The sequence below is a fragment of the Rutidosis leptorrhynchoides genome, chromosome 1 (genome assembly GCF_046630445.1).
Source record: "Rutidosis leptorrhynchoides isolate AG116_Rl617_1_P2 chromosome 1, CSIRO_AGI_Rlap_v1, whole genome shotgun sequence".
Lineage (NCBI taxonomy): Eukaryota > Viridiplantae > Streptophyta > Magnoliopsida > Asterales > Asteraceae > Rutidosis > Rutidosis leptorrhynchoides.
Window position 1 is genome coordinate 633794842 of NC_092333.1, and position 18861 is coordinate 633813702.

The window sequence follows — 18861 nt, forward strand, 5'->3', positions numbered from 1 at the left end:
ATCTCCCGATGAATATCTTTACCGGAGCGGTTTTCGATCTTAAATGAGAGAACATCTGAATATTTGTCGCTAATCAAAGTACCCGATAAAGGGAGGATTAATCCATGATCCGCCAATTTTTAGAAGGAGCCTTTATTCGACGATCCTTTAAATGCTCCCGAAAGAGCCAACCTTTTTAACATTATGAGAAGTTAGCCGTGAACAAATTTTGGATTGCTTCTCCATAATCCAAATCTTCATCATAATCTTTGAGCATAGAATCACCCGATACAAAAACCACTCTCGCCTTTTTTATCGACCTCAAATTTACGCCACTTAATTGAACTTTGGAGATATTCCTATTTAAAACGTACCATGATTGAACTTGCGGGCATAGGCCAACGTTTCTCCCATGTACTTTGTGTCAGGGGATATGGAAAGGTCATGGGTTTGATTTTTAGGGATGACATGATTTTTTTTAAAACAATTGAATACCAATAATGGTGATATACATTAACCTTATAAGGAGGAGGTTTTATTGGATTCGTTCACGGACCTCTACCCAGGAACACTGTCCGAATGGATGTGTTCCCGGGTACCGTCGATCGGGTTCGGGTTTCCGCCCGAACGTGTGTGATATGTGCAAATGATGAATGTCGTTCAAATAAATGATCTACTGATGTCAAAAAAATCGCCATTAAAAAAAAGTATCACGATTTACAAAAGCCTTCACAAGAGAGCGCTTCACAATCACAATATATTCTCCCGCTTCGTCCAATCAAAATCGGAAGAGGCCTTTCTTCTTTCTTATCTTCACTACGATTAACCGATATTCCTTCCTTGTCAACCTCCTTTTTCTTCAACTTTTCCATTCTCTCAACAAAGAATGAAGGATGAATTAGAAACAGTAGCATCTAGTAATTCATCACACTTCAAATCTTCACCCAGGCCCAAAACAGGCTCGTCGCCTGGCCCACTAACAACAACCGGGTTATTAATAGGACATGAAAGTAGGAACTAACCACAATTTACTCGGTCAGAGTATTTTATTTCCAGAAATGATAGTCGAAATGTAACATCATCATTAATTGCCTTATTGCTTAGGGGTTTCGATCAATACATATGATCTCTCTAATTACTACTCCACCTAGGTGCCTATAACAACAACGTTCTCTTCCTATTTATATTCAAATAATTATTAGATATTAAATATTAAATGTACATACAATTACTCAATCCTTTATTCCTTTATACATTATTACAATTACAATAAGAGTTTAAAAGCTAAAGATTAAAGTATTTGGATTCGTGATCGATCGAGCTGATGATATAATGAAGACCATAACCGGGAGAGTGGCTTTAACGAAGAAGAATTTGTTGGATATCAACGATTTGAGTGCATCCGTTTTGGATCGATTTGATGAGCTTTTGGGAAAAAATGTCACGCTACAACTCATTAGTCCCGATCACCAGTCTACAGGTTCTATTTTATAAATTACACTTAATTTAATTTAATGCTTTTATTTGTTGTTTTAGTTGTGGGTCTTTGCATTATTATTATTATGTAAATAATAATTAAAAATAAAAGGTTGTTGAAAGAAAAGGCATTTTTTAAACATATATGAAGTTATGAACGATCTGCCACATACGGTTGGAACAACAATCAATATGCACGACTTTACTTTTCAACAACCTTTTTCCGTATATAAACAATAAAAAATTTGCATTAATTTTGTTATTAACTTTAAAGATTTGTTTTTATTTTTTAAAAAGAGCATTCATACAATGTTGAGAAGGCAAAAACAACACCAGAACTACAATTTAAAGATATTTTGTTTTTGATTTAGGAACCGTAAGTGTTTGATCATGATAACCGATTTACCTAATCTTTGATGATTGAGGATATCATATACAATAAATATTAAATATTTTAATTTAAATATACAACATCAAAATATTTTTTAGGAATTACTCCGTATTTAATTAATTTTATTTTTGCTAAACTTAGAAGGAAGGTCGATAGGAAAGGTAGGGAAACCGGCGAAGTTGGAAGACTGGATTACCACAATTACCCCTCTGGCAGTTGGAGAGTCGTCGTATAAAGTGACGTTTGAATGGGATGATAATGAAGTTCCAGGGGCATTTCTTGTCCAAAATCATCATCATAATCAATTTTACCTCAAGACACTTACACTTGAAGATGTTCCTGGCCATGGACAAGTCCATTTTGTCTGTAATTCATGGGTTTATCCTGCAAAACACTACCAAAAACCCCGCCTTTTCTTCACTAATAAGGTATGTATCCTAAAGAATTTTAAACATTGGTTCCGACCCAACCCATTCAACCCAATTGAAAGCTGATCCGTTCAACCCATCACCCTTTTTACCCAATTTGCAAGTTGACCTGTTCGACCCATGACCATTTGAAGGACTAATTCTATGTATACATACAATAAATTAAAGACTTTCTTATCTGTTTTTTTTAACGGCAAATTTTCGCATCAAATACTCTCATTTGCGACCCACACACGCTAGGCAGGAAACTCCAAGGATTGACCCCGGTTGCTTGGCAACTAATCGCGGAAAAATCCTGGAGAAAACCTCCCCCTTATCGGAATTAAACCCGGGTTGCTTGGCAACTAATCGAGGGTCCCCCCCTCTAAGGCTTGGAAAACACTCAGGCAATACCTCGGTGGTTTTAGCCCTTAGTTTTAGCCCATTTTTCATGCGGCGACCCTTTCGTTTTTTGACGTACCTGATCCCTATATTATAAAAATGGTGCTCCGGTGGTCACTCCGTCAAATTTCCGATTAATGTGTCCGTATAATCTTGACATGTGCATTGCATGTGAGAATAAGTTCGTCTTTATGAACTATAAAGGGTAAAAGGGTAAAAGGTAGAAGGTTTTTACTATTCAGGCTACACGGAGGGCGAGTAATCCGTATTTATGAGTTATGTCTATGCTTATATGGTCGTAAGAAATGGTAGTTTCATATGGTATGTACAAACATATGATGTTTTGCAGGCATATCTTCCCCACGAAACACCTGAATTTCTACGACCATACAGAGAGGACGAGTTGGATATCTTGCGAGGAGACGGGACCCGTATGCTTGAAGAATGGGACAGAGTTTACGATTACGCTTTTTATAACGATTTGGGAGATCCAGATAAGAACCCTGATGATGCCCGCCCAGTTCTTGGCGGGTCTACAGAGTACCCGTATCCTCGTAGGGGTAGAACCGGCAGACCACCAACCAAATCAGGTTAATAGTCTATATATATATATACATATACTCCGCCCATGTCGTACCTACTACTTTGACCGCATTTTTGACTTTTCTAAACTGATGTGATAGATCCTAAAACGGAGAGCAGACTTCCGCTTGTAAAGAGTTTAGACATTTATGTTCCAAGAGACGAACGGTTTGGACACTTGAAGCTGTCTGATTTTCTCGCTTATGGCCTAAAATCTATCGTTCAATTCCTTGTACCCGAGTTTAAAGCTTTAAGTGACATCACTGGTAATGAATTCGATTCGTTTGAAGATATCATGAAGCTTTACGAAGGTGGAATTAAGCTGCCCGAAGGCCCTTTACTTGATAGCATTCGAAAAAACATTCCTTTCGAAATGCTCAAAGTATTTCTTCAAATGGATAGTAGTGGAGTTACTAAATTCCCAAAACCACAAGTTATCGAAGGTATACAAACATCCAAATTGATTCGTAAAGACAGTTTTTGAGCGAATAACTAAATTAATTTTTATTAAATTTTTGTTAGAGGACAAGTCTGCTTGGAGGACGGATGAAGAATTCGCTAAAGAAATGCTCGCTGGAGTTAACCCTGTTAACATTCGTCTCCTAAAAGTAAACGCTTGCTTTTGAAACTTTGACATAAAGTGACTAACTTTCGTTAGTTTTCAGTTAACGGTTCGTTAAATCTCGTTTCTTTGCAGGAGTTTCCTCCTACAAGCAAGTTAGACGTCGCACTCTATGGCAACCAAAACAGTTCGATAAAAGCAGAACACATTGAGAAAAACCTACACGATTTAGTAGTAGATGAGGTACTACGAATCCCAAAGATGTTTTAATTAAAGCGAACTTGATTTAAGCATAACATAACCATTATTTGTCTCAAATTGTTTCCGTATAGGTATTGAAAGCAAAAAAGTTGTTCATATTGGATCATCATGATGCTTTAATACCATACTTGAGGCGAATAAACGCAACCACAAGCAAGATCTACGCAACAAGAACTATACTCTTGCTACAAAACGATGGAACTTTAAAGCCACTGTGTATCGAATTAAGCTTGCCGCATCCTCAAGGAGATAAATTCGGTGCCGTTAGTAATGTTTACACCCCTGCTGAAAACGGAGTTGAAGGTTCGATTTGGCAGTTAGCAAAAGCATATGTTTCTGTTACTGATTCTGGAATTCATCAACTCATTAGTCACTGGTACAATCACCAAAAAAAAAAAAATGTCTAGTTAGCATTATTGCATATGTATAATAGTATATTTTTGATTTATTATTTTTTGTGCACAGGTTGAGTACGCATGCGGTTGTTGAGCCGTTTGTGATTGCTGCTAATAGGCAACTAAGTGTACTGCACCCGATTTATAAGCTTCTGTACCCTCATTTTCGTGATACGATGAATATCAACGCTTTTGCGAGACAGATCCTGATTAACGGTGGAGGTATCCTTGAATTAACGGTTTTTCCTGGAAAATATTCGATGGAATTGTCTTCTGTGTTGTATAAAGATTGGGTCTTCACTGAACAAGCACTTCCAATGGATCTTGTCAAAAGGTAAAGCATTTAAGATAAAGTCATTTCAATATATACTTTTAAAACTGTTCTTTAGCGGTGGCAATTTGGGCGTGTTTGGGTTCGTGGGTCAGAAGTAACAAACCCGGATACAATCCTCATAATTTGTATATGTAAGCTATACCCGTCAATTGAGACCCATAGCTTGAAAAATGGGTCCATTGTGTTAGTTATTTAACCAAGTGGGTTCATAAAAAAGTTAAAGAATGGGTCCAAATTAGAACCATATGAAGCCTAAAAATTTATATATATAAGGTCCAATGTGTCCTTAACTGGTGTTTACGAGATATTAAAAATATTACTGTATTTTCTAGAGGTTTTAGAAGTTTGGGAAACTTTGAAAAAAGGGCCTCGACCCAAACCATTTAGACCTGCCCGTTTGACTCGAAATCTGATCCATTTGAACTATGACTTGTTTTGACCCAAACCCATTCGGGTCTCAACCCGACCCGACACGTTTGCCGGTCGATGTAAACGGGCCATCTGGGTCTTATTTTGCACGTTGGTTTTGGGTTAAATGGGTCAGATTTATCGGGTTGGTTTTAAAATTTAAGGGTAAAGTTATGAGATGGCGGGTAGAAACTGTTAGTTTTTATACAAATCTTCAATTTCTATTTGGGTTGGTCGACCTGTTAACCCGAACTTGACTGAAAAACTTGAAAGAGTTGTCGGGTTTTGATTAACAATTAGTTGATCTCTTGGCATAGCTAGTTATTAATATGTCATCAACTCGAATATTTATTGATAAATTTATAACGCAGGGGAATGGCGGTTGAAGACTCTGATTCTCGTAATGGACTTCGTCTTTTGATAGAGGATTATCCGTATGCAGTTGATGGACTCGAAATTTGGTCCGCGATCAAATCATGGGTCAACGATTACTGTAAATTTTACTACAAAAACGACGACATGGTTCAATCCGACACAGAACTTCAATCATGGTGGACGGAGTTACGAGAAAAGGGACATGGTGACAAGAAACACGAGCCGTGGTGGCCTAAAATGAGTTCGGTTCAAGAACTGATAAACATTTGCACTACATTTATATGGATAGCTTCTGCACTTCATGCAGCTGTAAACTATGGTCAATACCCTTATGCTGGTTACTTCCCTAATCGTCCAACCATAAGTCGTAAATTTATGCCTGAACCGAATTCTCCTGAGTACGACGAACTCAAAACGAATCCAGAAAAAGTTTTCTTGAAAACGATTACTCCTCAACTGCAAACGCTACTTGGGATTGCGTTGATAGAGTTATTGTCAAGGCATACGTCGGATGAGATTTATCTTGGACAAAGAGAGTGTCCCGAGTGGACTTTGGATGCAGAACCTTTGAATGCGTTTGAGAAATTTGGGAAGAAGCTGAAAGAGATTGAGGCGAGAATTGTGGCTATGAACAGTGATGAACGACTGAAGAATCGAGTGGGACCCGCAAAAGTACCGTACACGTTACTTTATCCAACAAGTGAACAGGGACTTACTGGTAAGGGGATCCCTAATAGTACAGCTATATAGTTGCCATAACAATCTTGCCTAAACCTTCATGTAACGTTTCTATCATGCAATATGCATGCATATAATTGAAATATATCTCAATATGAATTATATTATATAAGTTCATTAATGGTTGTTGATGCTGTTAAAATAAGAATTGTAATTGTATTTTGCTTGAGTATTGAATATTTTCACTTAATTGAGTTTTTACATTTGGAAGATGAAAGCTAAACTTATACAGAGAATAGCCTAACGGCTATATGACAATATCATGGAAAAAATAAAGGTATGTTTCCCTTTTTGTAAAAGTTAATCTTGCTGTCTTTTTATTTCTAACACTCCCCTGCAAGTTGAATAGTGGGGTTTCCGATGTTCAACTTGGAGAGTATTCCTTTGAAAAGTCTTCCGTTGACGGACTTGGTTAAGATATCTGCTAGTTGGTCTTCTGATCGGACGTGAGGTAAAGATATGATTTCGGCTTCTAATTTTTCTTTAATGAAGTGTCTGTCAATTTCTATATGTTTGGTTCGATCGTGTTGAACTGGATTTTCTGAAATTGCAATTGCCGCTTCGTTGTCACACATGATCTTGATCGAGGTATTAGGAGGAAAACCAATTTCCGTCAAAAGTTTCTTGATCCATAAAGCCTCGGTTACACCTCGTGAAATTCCCCGAAATTCAGCTTCAGCACTAGACAGGGCAACAACCTTTTGTTTCTTGCTTCTCCAAGTAACCAAATTCCCTCCAACAAAGGCAAAGTATCCGGATGTTGATTTTCTATCTCCCTTTTCTCCTCCGTAACCCGCATCGGTGAATATTTGTGCTTCTAGATGATTGTTTTTCTCGAACAGGACTCCATCTTCTGCAGTGCCTTTTAGATATTTGATAATCCTCCATACTGCATCCATATGGTGTTGTTATGGTTGATGCATGAATTGACTAACAACTCCAACAGCATGTGATATATCTGGACGAGTGTGAGCTAGGTAGATAAGTTTTCCCACGATCCTTTGGTATTGAATTCGATCTGCTGCTTTGGCATCATCCTCTATATATAACCTGAGGTTTGGAATCATAGGAGTATCCGCGGGTTTGCAGTCGACCATTCCTGTTTCTGCAAGAAGATCAAGTATATATTTCTTTTGACATATAAAAATTCCCCTTTTTGAACGTAAAACTTCGATTCCCAGAAAGTATTTAAGACCTCCGAGATCTTTCATTTCAAATTCTTTAAAAAGGTTAGCTTTTAAGTTTGTAATTTCCTCTTGATCATTTCCTGTGATAATCATGTCGTGAACATAAATAATGAGACACGTGATAAGGTTTCCTCTTTTTTTTTTAAAATAAAGTATGGTCGGAATTACTTTGTTTAAAACCGTAATTTTTCATAGCAATAGTAAAACGCCCAAACCAAGTCCGAGGGGATTGTTTTAAACCATAAAGAGATTTTTTAAGATGACAAACTTCCCTTTCTTTGAATTCTGATGTGAAACCGGGAGGACCTTCCATATAGACTTCTTCTTTGAGTTCTCCATGTAGGAAAGCATTTTTAACATCAAATTGGTGAAGTGGCCAGTCTTTGTTTGCGGCAACGGAGAAAAGGATTCTAATAGTATCAATTTTTGCAACCGGTGAGAAAGTTTCTGAGTAATCAACGCCATAGGTTTGAGTGTACCCTTTGGCAACAAGCCGTGCTTTATATCTTTCGACAGATCCATCGGCTTTGTGTTTGATTGTGAATACCCATCGACATCCTACTGGTTTCTTTGATTCTGGAAGAACACATTTTTTCCAAGTATTATTTACCTTGAGAGCCTCCATTTCATCTTCCATTGCTTTCCTCCAGTATGTTGATTTTAGAGCTTGTTCAACCGTTGTTGGAATTTCTTCAGAGTATAATGCGGAAGTGAACTTTGTTGCTTCTTTTGATAGATTTCCTCTAGCAATATTTGCCATTGGATATCTTGATTTTGATACAGTTCTCTCAGGAGAGTATCTCCTGGGAGGAATTCCTCGGTTGATTCTTGGAGGAAGAACATATCGTTCCGGTTCTTGTTGTTGTGTTTCATTTTCAGGATATACTTGATCGCTATTTTCCTGTAAAATCTCCTCTAAATTTTCATGATTAGTAATATCAGGAGATTCGGTATTTACCTCTGTATGGTCGGGAAGATCATTAACCGTAGTACTGATTGGAGGAGGACTTTGTGGAGTGGTATGATGAGTCACTTCTTCAGATGATGGAATATCTAGCCAACTCACAGCGTCACCAAAGTCTGTCTCCCCCTGACTTGTGTGTTGGGTATAGAAGTATTCAGTTTCCAAAAAATCACAATTCATTGTAGTGTACATGTGTTTCCTTTTTGGACTATAGCATCTATACCCCTTTTGATTTACCCCGTATCCCACAAAAACACATTTTTCAGCACACGCATCTAATTTGGTTCGTTCGATTTTAGGAATGTGAACAAACACCATGCACCCAAATATTCGAGGTCTTAGGGTGAGATTAGATGGCGGTTTATAAAATTTAGTTAAGGCCTCAAGAGGGTTCTTAAGTTCTAAAGCTCTAGTTGGGAGTCTATTTACAAGATAAGTTGCAGTGGCAAGAGCTTCAGGCCAAAAAGATCTTGGAACATTAGATTCAATCATTAAAGCACGGGTTATTTCTAGTAAAATACGATTTTTTTCTTTCAGCCACCCCATTTTGTTGAGGTGTGTGTGGACACGTGGTTTGATGAATAATACCCCTTTCTTCACAAAAGAGTTGCATTTGACTGTTGACAAATTCACCACCATTATCGGATCTTAAGACTTGTATTTTACTTTGGAATTGTGTTTGAATCATGTTTGAAAAAATAGTAAATTTATCAAATACTTCGGATTTGTTAGTTAAAAAATATGTCCAAGTCATATGAGTACAATCATCAATAAATAAAAGAAAATATCGAAAATTGTGTCCCCCATTAACCCTTGCGGGTCCCCATACATCGGAGTGAACTAAAGCAAAAGGACGTTCGGTCTTTGTATTACTAGTTTTAAATGAGTTTTGATGGCTTTTGGCCAAAATACAAGTTTCACACTCAATACTTTTATTTGAAGAAAATAAATTAGGAAATAAAATGCGTAAATATCCAGCAGACGGATGACCAAGACGTCTATGCCACAACCATGCTTGTCTGTCGGGAGTCCCGTGAGCTAGCATGATCCTACAATCTTGAGTGACCTCATCCACATAGTATAGACCATCCCGTTCAGTACCACGCCCAACTATCTCCCCCGTTCTGATGTCCTGTAAGATACAGAATGTAGGGTGTAATAAGACGGTACAATTAAGTTCTTTTGTCACGTGACTAACAGACAGTAATTTATGGGAGAGATCGGGAACATAAAGGCAGTTTTTTAAATTTAAATTTGGTGAGATTTCAACTGTTCCCCCGCCCTTGACTTGTATAATACCGCCATTAGCGGTTTTAATTTTGGTTTTGTTTGGTTTCGTATTTATAATAATATCATTTTTATTAAAAGTCATAGTATCGGTGGCACCACAATCGATAATCCACTCATTACTTTTTGTTTTATTTGAAACAATATTAATTGACGAAACGTTATTTTTAATTTTAAAATCTTTAGTTTTATTGAAAAAAGGTTTTATTTGTTTATTACCAACTATATTATTACAGGGACTATTTGTGTCAATAAAACAATTTGGGGAATTAAATTCGGTGGTGGGTGTTGAGTTCGTGACCGACACTCCTAACCCATCATACTCATCGACATATTTATCCCCACCCACTTTATTCAATTTGTCGGGTATGATTTTTAGGGATTTAATCCCTAATCCCAATCCCCTGTTACCTTCACCGGATGATGATGATGATGATGATGGCTCGGCTGTGAATAAACCGAAACCACCTTGAGTGGTGGTGCCGGTTTCGTTATCCTCCTGTTTTCCCTTGGTTGTGGCCGTCGTTACCATCGAGGCTTTTCCCTTTCTGTGTTTATCAGCCCACCAATCGGGGTATCCAATAACCTTGAAGCATTGTTCTCTGGTATGTCGTTTCATACCACACTTTGTACATTCAAGGTTGTCTTTATCTCGGGATGATGACGTGGAGTCTGACCGGCGCTGTTGATTTCTTGATAGCAAACCATGGCCGTCGAAATCATTGGATTTTGATGCCGGTGCTACCAGACCAGTGGCTATGCCAGATTGGGTAAAGGCATCCGTTTTATTATTAAATATAAATTGGTGTGCATTTTCTTTTCGAATGGCAGCATAAGCTCCTTCGACAGTGGGTAATGGATCGGTTCTTAATAACTCACGTTTGATATTGTCATGTTTATGATCTAAAGAATTTAAAAACTGGAAAAGTTTTTGTTCTGACCTGATGTTGTTATATTTGACAATATCATTCGGATGTTCCATGGGATTTGGATCCCTTGTGTCGATTTCACCCCAGATTCCTTGCAATTTCAACCACAGTTCTTCGGTTGATTTACCATCTTGCCTGATATTATTAGCTTTAACATGTAAATCAAAGGTTTGGAGTTTGTCTTTACCAGAACTGTAGGTTGTAATGAGGGCATTCCATAAGGTTTTTGCTGTAGGGAACTGGGTCAGATTGCTTGCAATTTGTGGCTCTATATTTTGAATGATCCATGAAAATACCACCAAGTCTTCCTGGTTCCACTTCTGGTTGTTGGTTGATGGTGGATCTTCGGTTAAATGATTGAGGAGGGCCTCGGATTTACCTCCGATGGCAACCTTGATCATACGAGACCATAATGAATAATTTGAGTTGTTAAGGGTAACACTGATTTTTAAAGAATCAGGATGCCTTTGTGATTGATTTTCATTGTTGGTTTGGAGAATTCTAGCCAATTGGCTAGTTAATTCTGTAATGAGTTGAGTTTGGCTGTCATGTTCTGCCATAATAACCACTCAAACGAAAAAAAATAGGCAAATGATTTAAATTGCTGTGATTGAATGATTTAGATCATCAACACAAGCTCTGATGCCATGTTAAAATAAGAATTGTAATTGTATTTTGCTTGAGTATTGAATATTTTCACTTAATTGAGTTTTTACATTTGGAAGATGAAAGCTAAACTTATACAGAGAATAGCCTAACGGCTATATGACAATATCATGGAAAAAATAAAGGTATGTTTCCCTTTTTGTAAAAGTTAATCTTGCTGTCTTTTTATTTCTAACAGATGCATATTTGTAATCCCTAGTTCGAAATATGTTAAATTCAGTCATGTAATAACGATCTATATTGTAATTGTGACTATTGAACTTATATGTGTCCGCGATAACGTTTTATATCAATAGTTAAACTGTCCACACAGTCGACCGACTGAATAGACACGGTCGACCTACTGTGTCTGGTGACAGTATATATACGGGTTTTATGCCTCTCCATTGTGAGGTTACACATTCCATAAACCCTAAGTCGTATTCTCTGGTTCCAGTCGTTCCCACAACTCAATACCCACCGAATAACACATATAGGAGTCGATCTAATCTAGTTCATTGCCTAGGTTTGATTAATTCGACCCCGAAACGACCCGTTCGATTGAACCTTGTTCTAGTGTTTTTCGCCATTAGATCGAGTCAGATTTCAAGATCCTTATAAATTCGTCTACAATAGTTGAAAAAATTTCATAAATTTTTTTGTTAGCTACATTGATACCCTACCTTTCAGATAACCTCTACAAGTCCTTATGGTTAATTTATTTATCAGATACATTAACTTCTTACCTTTCTAATAACTAATGACTTGCTGGCATCCGCAGCAATGCGCGGCTAACCATCTGCTTGTTAATATCATTATTTAAAATCTTTTCTTGCATTAAAAGTACTTACAATGTTACAAAACAATAATAAATCAAAACCAATTTGAATACATAACTTATTGACACACATACATGACACTAGTCCAATGGAACATATTAACACAAAGAATATTTAGAACATATTGTACGACAATCGTTTAAATAAAAAGGGTGAGACCGACCCTCTGACGGCCTCACACCGACCATCATGTTTCATTTATATCGAGACACTGTTAGGTATACCTCTTCCAGTAAGTCCCTCTTCACTATTAGGACACAATAACGTATACGGTATCTTCACAAGTTCACCATGTCTATTCTTCAAACTCTCATCTTCATTCATCTTCATAATTCTTTCTTCAATTTCTTTTAACTTAACCCCAAAATTCTCGAACGCCTTCAAAGGTTCCGCGTCCAAAGTCCACTTAGGACACTCTCGTTGCCCAAGATAGATCTCATCTGACGTATGTCTCGACAATATTTCAATCAAAGTTATACTAAGAAGCGACTGCACTTGAGGAGTAACCGTTTTCAAAAACGCTTTCTCTGGATCTTCTTTTAGCTCATCGTATTCGGGTGTGTTTGGTTCAGGCATATGTCTACGAGTTAGAGTTGGACGATTAGGCGGATAACCTGCATAAGGGTATTGACCAAAGTTGACTGCTGCATGAAGTGCAGAAGATATCCATATGATTGTGGTGCAATTATCAATAACATCTTGAATTGAATCCATTTTAGGCCACCATGGTTCGTCTTTTAAGTCTCCATGTCCCTCTTCCCGAACTTCCTTCCACCATGATTGTAGTTCGTTGTCGCTTTGAACCATTTCGTCGTTTTTGTAATAGAACTTGCAATAATCATTAACCCATGTTTTGATGGCTGACCAAATCTCAAGCCCGTCTACAGCGTACGGGTAATCTTCGATCAATAAACGAAGCCCGTGAGGATAACTCGAGTCCTCAACTGCCATTCCCCTGTGATACAGTATACACTATTAACTAATAAAATTTCATTTTTTGTCACTTATAAAAACATCTCGGCTCATTATGCTATAGTTTGTTATTATGTTTGTTATGAAGTTTGGGGTTAACATGTCTCGTTCTGTTAATTTCTGTTACAACAGAATGAACGTTGGCTAGGGCTATATACCAGTTGATGTTGATTATAATTGTGATCGCTTTCAATTTCTTGTATTACTCAAATTCATCTTGTTATAGTCTGTAACCCTGATCTTGTATAACGATTCATGTTCAGTTTAAACAAGATTTTGAGTTCAATTTGAGTTTTCATTCATTTCATTTCATTTAAATTACAATTTACATTTATAATTAATCTATCTTCTACACAGTTTTTGACAATTTCTCTCTCAATTGTTGAAGAAATTAAATGGATCACTTAGGGACGTACCTTAACACGAGATCCGTAGGGTGAGCGTGGTTTTGGAACACCCAATTCTTGTATATTTTGGAAGACATTTCGATTGAATATTTCCCTGTAAAAAACGATCTCTCGAGAATACCTTGACTATTGATCAAGATATTTCGAGCAGTGGCATTGATGTTCATCGTATCACGAAAGTGAGGGTGGAGAAGCTTGTTGATGGGATGAAGCACACTTAGCTGCCTATTCGTTGCTATCACAAATGGCTCAATTACAGCATGTGTATTCAACCTACAAGTTACAATCAATATCAAGGTTGATTGTGTTACAACTGTAGAATGAAGATTATGAAAGAAATGAGAATTTGTTAGTTTCAGTAGATAAAATATACGCATGGTCGTTGTGGTTTGTATCAGAAATCACCAGGGTCCCCTGTACTTTTTTCTGTCATGGATGGTCCATGTGGTTTGCATTTTGAATCACCGATGGTCTGTGTGTTGCATATCACAGGACCATACTTGAGGAAAAATGCAAACCACAGGGACCACCGGTGATTCATATGAAAATCACAGGGACCATCCTTGACGGAAGAAAAGTACAGGGACCACCGGTGATTTTTAATGCAAACCACATAGACCATTCGTGATATTTTGTCGTTTCAATATTTACCAGTGACTGATTAATTGATGAACTCCAGAATCATTAACAGTTACATAAGCTTTAGCCAGTTTCCAAATTGTGGCTTCCACTCCATCTTTAGCAGGGGTGCATACTTTGCTAATAGCACCAAGCTTATCGTCATCTGGATGAGGTAAGCTTAACTCAATCGCTATTGGTTTTAAAGTCCCGTCTTTTTGTAACAAGAGTAACGTTCGTGTGGCGTAAATCTTGCTAGAAGTAGCATTTATTTTCTTCACATATGGCATCAATGAGTCATGATGATCTAGTATAAATAGTTTATTGGCTTCAAGTACCTGTCACAGTTTTTTTTTAACAATAATTAGTTTCAAATTAAATATATAGACTAAAGAATAGTATAATCTAAAGGTTGAAATTAAAGTCACCTCATCTACTTGTATACCATCTAGATGTTCCTCTATATGATGTGATCTTATTGCACTATTTTGATTACCATAAACATCCACATCTAGCTTGCTTTTTGGAGGGAACTCCTACAAGTTTTAGCAATTAAAAGATGTCAATTGAAATTGATCGAATATCTTAAAAAATCTTTTTTACTGCGTATAAGATTTCGGAGTTTACTTTCAGAAGTTGAATCGAAACAGGGTTAACTCCAGCCAACGTTTCTCTCGCAAATTCTTCGTCAGTGCTCCAAGCATATAAGTCAGCTGGTTTACATATCATAAGAACGTTGGAATCAATATATTTTTGTTAAAAAATATAATCTTTTTTTATAAGATTGGTACCTTGAATGACTTTTGGTGTCGAATATTTGGCGATCCCTCCACCATCTGATCTAATAAGTTCTTTAAAAATTTCAAAAGGGATGTTTTGTAGTAAATTATCAAGTAAAGGGCCTTCAGGAAGCTTAATTCCTCCAATGTAAAGATTCAAAATATCATCAAATGAGTCAAATTCATCAAATGTGTCATCTGTTAGAGCTTCAAACTCAGGCAGAATAAATTTAAGTATAGCTTCAAGTCCATAAGCTAAAAAATCAGAACTCTTCAAGTGTCCAAATCGCTCATCTCGTGGAACGTATATATCAGAGCCCTCAGTAAGCGAAAGCCTACTCTCAGTTTCAGGATCTTGCCAAAATAAATAAATAAATAAAAAAAAAAAAATAAAAAAAAAAAAAAACTTTAGCATATCTATAACCTATTATCATTAGAATTGTTAGCCCACATGAACATGCTAAAAAAATAACTAACCCGATTTGGATGGTGGTCTGCCTGTTCTACACCTACGAGGATATGGGTACTCAGACGACCCTCCAATAACTGGACGCACTTGATCCTCATCGTTATCTGGATCACCCAAATCATTGTAAAACGCGTAGTCGTAAACCCGGTCCCATTCCTCACGCATCCCGGTCCCATTTCCTCTCATGATTGCCATTTCTTCCTCTCTATAAGGACGTAGCAATTTAGGCGTGTCACTAGGAAGATAAGCCTGCACCATTGTTACATAATTAACGAATTTGTTTTTATTATACAGGATTTAAAACATGATCATTGTTACCTTATTAGCGAAGAATATGCGATCTTTCGTGTATCTTTTAGTAGGGTAAACCCATGAGTTACAAACGAAATGGAGTTGACCATGATCAGGAACATTTTCAAGAGTGAGTGTCATAAGAAAAAATTCATTGTGATGATGATTTTGGATGAGAAATGCTCCTGGAAGTCCAAAGTCTAAATCCCAATCAAATGTGATTTCATATGTTGATTCCACAATGGTCACAGGAGTAGTATTCTCAACCCAATCCTCCACACTTGCTTTTTTACCAAGCTTCCCTCTTAGCCCGTTTTCTGAAATATAATATAATTAATTCATATATTTAACTCATAAAGTACTAACTACGACACTTTTATAATCCTACAATAATATTAAGACATAATAATTACAAAAACAGTCCATGTAGTTTGTCTCAAATTGAAGGTTTAGTCACTAAACTATTTTTTTTGTCAAAGACGATCATTGTGATTTGCAAATGTTGCAATAACAGTTCGTTCGTCTAACAGGCGTTAAAAAAATCGGTTAAATTGCATCACATGCCTTGCACATGAGGGTAAATACGTCTTTATCTTTCACCTTTCATAACCTCCTTAACAATTTTTCATAACCCTAATTTCTTCCTAAATCAAACCTCTTAAATTAAATCAAACTCCTCCAGTAAATCAAAACAATTCAAAAGTTAAATCAAATACAAAATCATACACCTGTAAGATCGCATAGCCCAAACACAATGTCCTGCAATATAAGCCCAAGAGTCCATCCTTTTCTAAAACCAATTGGTATTAGAGGGACTTCCCCTTAGACTTATATACATACATTTGTTTTTGTCTCCCTCCTATGTGGGATAGGTTTACTCCCGCCATCTTATATCACCGGTCTCTTTTCTTTCACTTTTCTTTCACTACCGGGGCACGCCTCTTATACCGCCGATCTCTTTCTTTCACTTTTCTTTCACCATCGGGACACGCCGCAACTTCCACGCCACCATCGGGACACGCCGCACTTCCACGCCTTGGGAAGGAAGACTTTCGATATAAGGCACCATGGCTCCATTATTTTACTCCCGCCATCTTATATCACCGGTCTCTTTTCTTTCACTTTTCTTTCACTACGCCGCACTTCCACGCCTTGGGAAGGAAGACTTTCGATATAAGGCACCATGGCGCACCATGGCTCCATTATCGTTGGCAAACTGAGGGGTGTGCCATGTTGCACCGTGCGCTTAGGGATGCGCCACCACTGCGTCGTTCACCACATCGGGCTATAGCCTAGCTCTGATGCCATTTGTAAGATCGCATAGCCCAAACACAATGTCCTGCAATATAAGCTCAAGAGTCCATCCTTTTCTAAAACGAATTGGTATTAGAGGGACTTCCCCTTAGACTTATATACATATATTTGTTTTTGTCTCCCTCCTATGTGGGATAGGTTTGCACCCCAACAACACCAAAATCAAAACATTCAATTCAATGATACACCGAATCAAATACAAAATTATTACGGTCAAGATTTGCTTTTTTATTTGATGATTAACCTTCGTTGGAACTCAAATCAGCATATATCATTTTCTTCAGAACCCAGATATATGTCGGATATATGGCAGCGTATGGGCCGAGGACATGGAAAGTAGGTGATATCGAAAAGAAGATGGGAAAAATAGGATTTATTGTTTTGTAAAGAAGAAGTGGGTGAAGAAAAATTTTGGAATACCTAAATTACCCTTATGTGCAAGGTATGTGACGTGAGTTAACGGATTTTTTTTTTTTTATATCCGTTAGATTGATGTATTCTTTTTGCAACATATGCAAATCATAGTGACTGTATTTGTTAAAAAAATAGTTTAGTGACTTAATCTTCAATTTGAAACAAACAACTGTTTTTGTAATTATGTTGCAACATATGCAAATCACAGGGACTGTATTTGTAAAAGAAAATAGTTTAGTGACTTAATCTTCAATTTGAAACAAACAACTGTTTTTGTAATTATGTTGCAACATATGCAAATCAAAGTGACTGTATTTGTTAAAAAAATAGTTTAGTGACTTAATCTTCAATTTGAAACAAACAACTGTTTTTGTAATTATGTCTGGTATTAATTATGTTACAACTTAGATATATAATGGAGGAAGTTTTATCATGCGTGAACTTTAGAAATTACATATATAGTTTATAGTTTTAATAAACGAATACGTAACAAATTATATAAGAATATCGTTTAATAAGACAATCAAAAGTTGATTATAATCACAAACTGCTTAACAACATTAGGAAATTGATACTCAAAGATAAAAACCTGAGGATCCACGACCAGCATGTGTTATACTAATGAGCTGAATATATATATGTCGTCCAAGCAACTCTTGAACTTGATCTATAACCGACGCACCAACATCATTAAAATCTAGCCTGTTTTTCTTCATCAACACAACTTTACCTTTCACCGTTGTTTTCTCCTTCGCATTATCGTCTCCCAACAAACAGTTTGCAACCTTACGAAAAATGTTTTCCATACTAACGTGTTTTTAGTATAGATTTTGAATTTGAATTAATATGAAATGATGCAAATGTGCAATGAAGCTAGGCCTGAGCTAATTGGTTATGTATAAATAGATGAATTAAAGTTATAATTTAACTTAAGTAGCTAGTGTAGCTAGATGGTAAAAACCCTGATCAAAATTGGTTGATACTTATAGAGGAAAGACTTAATGGCTTTAATTTCCATAAATGGTCTACTATTCTTGAAGCTACGCATTCTCTTTAATTTTGATCGCTATCAATTAACTTTATTTCCCATCTGGATGCATTTACGTAACATTTTTAATTTATCATGCATGCCTTTAATGACTTCCTAATTTGATTATTTTACAAGTACGGAGCATTATAGGGGTAACGACTAAGGAATAGGGGTAAGGAGAGGCTAAGAACACTTGTAACAATCTCGAACCCACAGTGTGGGAATCTACATGACACAAAAGTCACGCTCAAATGGCAAGTAACAAAGCGTGGCTCATTTTGTGCGTGGGGGCGTGGGTAACAAACTCGCAGCAAACTCACGATTGTGAGTTACACATGTTCATTTTCGACTGATCATGCGAATATTGAAATTCAATTTGAATAAAAATTTAAAACCTAATATTATT

General features: G+C 36.8%; 2 protein-coding genes across 2 annotated transcripts; one reads left to right on the top strand and one right to left on the bottom strand.

Annotated features, from left to right (window-relative positions):
• Window positions 1–1064: 1064 nt before the first annotated feature.
• LOC139885657 (probable linoleate 9S-lipoxygenase 5) lies at window positions 1065–6438 on the top strand. Its single transcript, XM_071869404.1, has 9 exons — window positions 1065–1459; window positions 1988–2274; window positions 3005–3245; window positions 3339–3680; window positions 3760–3845; window positions 3935–4042; window positions 4132–4436; window positions 4526–4789; window positions 5569–6438. The coding sequence occupies exons 1-9, from the start codon at window positions 1312–1314 to the stop codon at window positions 6320–6322; spliced, it is 2535 nt and encodes an 844-aa protein (XP_071725505.1). The 5' UTR covers window positions 1065–1311; the 3' UTR covers window positions 6323–6438.
• Window positions 6439–12154: 5716 nt separating this feature from the next.
• LOC139885658 (probable linoleate 9S-lipoxygenase 5) lies at window positions 12155–18231 on the bottom strand. The gene is made up of 9 exons (XM_071869406.1): window positions 18015–18231; window positions 15725–16014; window positions 15415–15655; window positions 14950–15291; window positions 14786–14871; window positions 14587–14694; window positions 14192–14496; window positions 13550–13813; window positions 12155–13116 (listed from the first exon to the last, which is right to left on the bottom strand). Exons 1-9 carry the CDS (start codon window positions 18229–18231, stop codon window positions 12360–12362), a joined length of 2610 nt encoding a protein of 869 aa, XP_071725507.1. The 3' UTR covers window positions 12155–12359.
• Window positions 18232–18861: the final 630 nt, after the last annotated feature.